Source organism: Myotis brandtii, unplaced genomic scaffold, assembly GCF_000412655.1.
Source record: "Myotis brandtii unplaced genomic scaffold, ASM41265v1 scaffold1557, whole genome shotgun sequence".
Classification (NCBI taxonomy): Eukaryota; Metazoa; Chordata; class Mammalia; order Chiroptera; family Vespertilionidae; genus Myotis; species Myotis brandtii.
In genome coordinates, this window is record NW_005355651.1 from 9,827 (window position 1) to 16,125 (window position 6,299).

A 6,299-nucleotide genomic window follows, 5' to 3' on the forward strand; every position below is an offset into this window, starting at 1 on the left:
GATGGATTGCAATGAAGGCCCCTAATGAGCTTCAACAGGAAGTTAGAGTTAGAAGCAAGTGTGGAATTTTTATTTTTACTGTGGAATTTTTCAGGTGATGATTAACAACAGCAACAACAACAAAAAGCAGTGTTCGCGTGGTGCTCAGAGCACTGATTTGTAGAAAATTCTTTATCAGTACAATCCACTTGGTTCTGGAAACATTGATTTGGATTAACTCCAAGGCTACTTCTAGCTCTGACGTTTCAGAGTTATAGGTATTCTTCAGGTGCACAAAAGCCACGCTGCGTATTTGAAACAGAGGGCATTTCATGCAGGGAACTGGTCACACCGTCACTGGAAGGCTGGAAGGACACAGAGTTTAACAAGCATCAACACAGTCCCCACTCTAGCCCTGGGGAGAGAATGGGAAACGCCTCTTGGAGGCTGGTGTTCAAGGTGCTGCAGGTGGTGGGTGCAGCTGGGCTGCTCCTATGAGCCTTTATCAGTATCCACTTGGTTCTGGAAACATTGATTTGGATTAACTCCAAGGCTACTTCTAGCTCTGACGTTTCAGAGTTATAGGTATTCTTCAGGTGCACAAAAGCCACGCTGCGTATTTGAAACAGAGGGCATTTCATGCAGGGAACTGGTCACACCGTCACTGGAAGGCTGGAAGGACACAGAGTTTAACAAGCATCAACACAGTCCCCACTCTAGCCCTGGGGAGAGAATGGGAAACGCCTCTTGGAGGCTGGTGTTCAAGGTGCTGCAGGTGGTGGGTGCAGCTGGGCTGCTCCTATGAGCCTGGGGCACCATGCAGGGGGTTCACACCTCGGAGCTGGGGGCTCACACCTTGGAGCAGGGTGCTCAGACCTCGGAGCTGGGGGCTCACACCTCGGAGCTGGGGGCTCACACCTCGGAGCTGGGGGCACCCCATGAGCGATGCTTAAAATTCTAAGGAAGGGCGCTCTGTGACCAGAGCCCAGACAAAGGAGTTGAGGCACTTGCGGCCAGCATTCAGCCTTCAGAGGAGACCTGGACCAGAAGGGCAGGGGTGGAAAGCCAGGTGCACAGCAAAGCAGGGTCCAGATTGGCAGGCCACTTATTGCCCAGGGAGTAGAGAGTGGGTGCTGCCAGTCCCTTTGAGGGTCCTGGGGGGTTCACTGAGAATGAGAGGGAGCAGGAGCCTGGAGCCAACCCCTACTGCCCTGGGAGCACAGCCCACCAGAGCCGGAAATAGAAACAGCTGCCCAACCCTGGCTGCTTTGGCTAAATGGATAGAGTGCTGGCCTGCAGACTGAAGGGTCCCAGGTTTAATTCTGCTCAAGGGAACACGCCTAGGTTGCCAGCTCGATCCCCAATGGGGGGGGGGGGTGCAGGAGGCAGCCAATCCATGATTCTCTCTCATCATTGATGTTTTTCTCTCTCTCCCCTTCTCCCTTCCTCTCTCTGAAATCCTATATAATAAAAGGCTAATATGCAAATTGTCCCCACTGGTGGGAGTTCGACTGACTGGGTGTTAGACATGTGCTAACCACCAGGGGGTGGTGCAGAACATGGCAGGCATCGGCAACTCGGAGCTGCCAGAGGGCAGCAGTGGAGGCACTACCGGCCCTGATGGGCCCTGATGAGAGTGGGACTGTGGCGGATGGTGCAGCAGATGAGCAGGCAGCACCAGGCCCCACTGGTCGCCCCACAGATCAGCCCGATCTCCAGCCAGGCCTAGGGACCCTGTCCGTGCACGAATTTCATGCACCAGGCCTCTAGTGTGTATATATATATATATATAAATAAAACAGCCGCCCCCGGGACTGCGAATGCCTGGCATGCAGGGGGCTGCAGGCACTAGCAGGCCAGGGAAGGAGTCTGGCAGAGGAGAGGCAGGCGGGAGGCTGCACAACACACGACGTGGGGTAGGAAGGGGGCTTGGAGCCAGAGAAGTGGGGAGTTGGGTCACTGGGTGAGACTGAAGCAATGGGAGTGGGAGAGGGCACAAAGGAGTCTGAGGAGTGATGAGGAGGAAGATGAGAAGTGGAGGAAGAGAAATATCCAGAAGACTGTCCTCGAGGCAAGGGGGGGAAATGAAGGTGATGGATGACACTGTAACGAGGTTCAGAAACAGCCAGAGGGGAACACTGCCACAGGTCAGGGCTGGTCCTGGGATCGCTATTAAGAGATCAGGACTGAGAGCTCGGCGGGCTGGGATCGAGAGGCTCTCACCACGGGGGCCAGAATGGAGGTGCTGTCCGTCTATGGGCAGGTGAGTGGTGACAGGGCCCAGTTCCTTGTGGAAGGTGACGCTCTAGGTCAGACGGGGAGTGGAAGGGATTCTGGCCATTGCTGCTCGGGAAGGAGAGGAGGAATGCCTGACAGCGCGAGGCTGAGGCCGCCAAGCCGTGTCCAGCAGGCGGTCCACTCACCACGCAGTTCAGTCTCCCCAGTTACAGGTGCCAGAATCTTGGAAGAGAAGGCCAAGCTCACACACGTTTGGAGCCGGGACTGTCACTCCAACTCAGTTCATGTGGGTCTCAGTCCAACATTTCCAATTGACCTATTTAGTCTATTAATTCACTAGCTCACCCAATCAATCAATCAATCAATCAATCAATCAAATAACTCCTAGGCCCCATACCAGGAACTGTGGGTGCACAGGTGAGCTGGGCGCAGCGTCATCCCTCCAGAAGCTCACAGTCTAGAAACGGTATTTCTGCAGCATCAGACACTGAACAGACTGCTTCAGAGAATCCAAAATGTGCAAAGATCCTGAGAGCATCAGGCACTGAGCTCACAGATGCCAGTGTCTCCACCGTTTTCATTTCTGTAGCTGCTGCTTAGTGTTCAATTCCTTTTTCTCTTTTTGCAGCAAAATGGAGTTAGTTCAGCTCTACAGCCTCCAATCTTATCTTCAAAGGAAAGGCATTCGATCTCACAGCGACCAGACATCTTTGCACAACGGATATGCCTTCGAGATCCTCCCCTGGCTAAGTGAAGAAAGAAATTAGTCTTCAGTTACCCAGCAATTAATTCCTGGGAGACAAACTTTACATCACCCAGGACAAGTGCAGAATTCCCCATCAGCAACCTCCTGGGGACAGAGCATAAGTCTGCGACAAGCCATGTCACCAGAGCTGTGTCTGAGCTCAGGTCCCTGGAAGTCGGTGCAGAGTCCTGACTTGATATTCATTTAGGAAAACCAACCAACAAACAAAGAGTTCCCTCTGTCCTAATCACGTCTGGGGAATAAGCAACAGAATTTTTGTTCCTGGGCGGGAAACAATATACTTTCTAGTTTCAATAAACAGTTCTTTCCAATTAATGATTTTTTCATGTCTCCACATTAATAGTCTCTGATATGTAGCAAACAGTGAAGACTGTGCTATTTACATTACAGGCAGGGAGGCACCGGGTTGTGGAGTTTCACCGCTCGGGGTTCGAGCACAAAAGGATCGTGGGTAATAGCGTCTTTAGCCCAGCAAGCACGTTTAGAACAACATAAGCAACGTGTGTTCATTGTGAACGGAGAGACGAAGCTGAAGAGAATGAAAATATTTCCAGAGAGGAGTGACTGGGGGAAGGGGGCAATGTATTCTCAGGAGAAAGAGCCGAAAACACTGGCAGTCCCTCCAGAGGAGTCCTGCTTCTCCTTGGAAAGAACAAGTCTGGAGGAAAAGGGTACATTTTAGCTGTTACATAAACAAGATAGTAGGCTTGTTCATGTCCAAGTGAGGGCTCAAACCAATAGGAAGAAACTGCAAAGACTTAGATGTCTGCTCAAAGGGGAAAATGTGTGAACAGTCCAGAGTTGAACTGGGGATGCTGGGAGGTATAGATCACTGGAGTCTATCAGGCATCTGACCGGCAGACCCTGAGCAACGGATGAACAGCTGCTCCCACACGTTTCTGTGAAACAGAGGCTGAGGCACGACTTGGCTAGCGCCACCAAGAAGCCTGTTCGCCTGCCTCCTTGGGCTTTTATTGTCCTAACAGCTTGAACTAAAATTAATCTCTAGATACAATCAATAGGTAAGCATCCTTGAGAAAGTATATGCTTCTCCAAGGTCAGGTCTTTAAAGACGACACATAGAGATTCCAGCAAAACACCCCGGGAATCGGACTTGTTTGGAAAAGTCAAGGTAGGAGCTGCTGCCTTCGTCAGGGTCCCCCTAGAGCAGCGGTTCTCAACCTGTGGGTCACGACCCTTTGGGGGTCGAACGACCCTTTCACAGGGGTCGCCTAAGACCATCAGAAAACACGTATATAATTACATATTGTTTTTGTGATTCATCACTATTTTTTCATTATGCTCAATTTGTAACAATGAAAATACATCCTGCATATCAGATATTTACATGACAATTCATAACAGTAGCAAAATTACAGTAATGAAGTAGCAACGAAAATAATTTTATGGTTGGGGGTCACCACAACATGAGGAGCTGTATGAAAGGGTCGCGGCATTAGGAAGGTTGAGAACCACTGCCCTAGAGGCCACTGACCTTTCGTAAAATCCTCCTGACAGACATTCCAACCACGTCCCGGCTTCCCCACATCGGCCGACATGAAACATGCATAACGTGCTTACATAGTGAATTGGGGCAGATAATTAGAACAATAATGACAAACGCAATAAAAAAAAAGCAATAATAATAATAGGTAACCCTATCGGAGCACAGAGTGTGCCTGGCACCGTGAGAGCCGTTGACAGAAACACGGAGGCTGTGACACTGTCCCCAGGCAGTTGTCTCCCTTTCAGACTTTCAGTACGAGGACCCCTGGGTTTTAGCTGGACACGTGGATACTGAGCTTAAGACATCAGTTCCTGGTGGATCAATGATACAGAAGTGAACAGATGTTTCTAGGTCGTCTTTTTCATCATGTTCTTGACTTACCTTTAGCTTTTCCTGTTAGAGCATCTTTATTTATTTTTATTTTTTAAATTTTATTTTATTGTTTAAAGTATTACACATAGTAGTACATATATCTCCCTTTTTCCCCATTGATCTTCTCCCAGCCTCTCCTACCCGCTGTCAGATACCCTCATCCCCCCCCACCCCCCACCCCCCACAGTGTCTTGTGTCCATTGGTTGTGCTTATATGCATGCATACAAGTCCTTTGGTTGATCTCTTTCCCCGCTCCTCAACACTCCCGGCCTTCCCGCTGTAATTTGACAGTCTGTTCGATGCCGCTCTCTGCCTCTGTATCTATCTTTTTGTTCATCAGGTTATAATGTTCTTTATTATCCATAAATGAGTGAGATCATGTGGTATTTTTCTTTCATTGCCTAGCTTATTTCACTTAGCATAATGCTCTCCAGTTCCATCCATGCTGCTGCAAATGGTAAGAATTCCTTCTTTTTTATAGCAGCATAGTATTCCATTGTGTGGATGTACCACAGTTTTCTAATCCATTCATCTGCTGATGGGCATTTAGGCTATTTCCAAATCTTAGCTATGGTGAATTGTGCTGCTATGAATACATGGATGCATATATCCTTTCTGATTGGTGTTTCTAGTTTCTTGGGATATAATCCTAGAAGTGGGATTACTAGGTCAAATGGGAGTTCCATTTTTAGTTTTTTGAGGAAACTCCATACTGTTCTCCACAGTGAATGCACCAGTCTGCATTCCCACCAGCAGTGCACGAGGGTTCCTTTTTCTTCGCATCCTCGCCAGCGCTTACCGTTTGTTGATTTGCTGATGATAGTCATTCTGACAGGTGTGAGATGGTATCTCATTGTCGTTTTGATTTGCATCTATCGGATAATTAGTGACTTTGAGCATGTTTTCATATGTCTCTTGGCCTTCCTTCTGTCTTCTTTAGAAAAATATCTATTGCCCTAACTGGTTTGGCTCAGTGGATAGAGCGTCGGCCTGCGGACTCAAGGGTACCAGGTTCGATTACAGTCAAGGGCATTTACCTTGGTTGCGGGCACATCCTCAGTAGAGAGTGTGCAGGAGGCAGCTGATCGATGTTTCTGTCTCATCGATGTTTCTAACTCTCCATCCCTCTCCCTTCCTCTCTGTAAAAAATTAATAAAATATATTTTATAAAAAGAAAAGTATCTATTTAGGTCCGTTGCCCACTTTTTTATTGGATCATTTATCTTCCTTTTGTTAAGTTGTATGAGTTCCCTGTAAATGTTGGAGATTAAACCTTTATCAGTGATAACACTTGCAAATATGTTCTCCCATACAGTGGGCTTTCTTGTTGTTTTGTTTATGGTTTCTTTTGCTGTGCAAAAGCTTTTTTTAATCTTTAATTTCTTTATTGGTTAAGGTATTACAAATGTGTCCTCATCCCCCCATTAACCCCCAAC

General features: G+C 48.0%; 1 protein-coding gene across 1 annotated transcript in view; it reads right to left on the reverse strand.

The window, feature by feature from the left end:
- Nucleotides 1-2,820: 2,820 nt before the first annotated feature.
- Nucleotides 2,821-6,299, reverse strand: part of LOC102244491 (beta-defensin 107A-like) — a 7,457-nt gene continuing 3,978 nt past the window's right edge. Inside the window, exon 2 of the mRNA XM_005861720.1 lies at nt 2,821-2,963. Within this exon, the coding sequence (XP_005861782.1) occupies nt 2,821-2,963 (143 nt within the window). The remainder of the gene's footprint in view (nt 2,964-6,299) is intronic.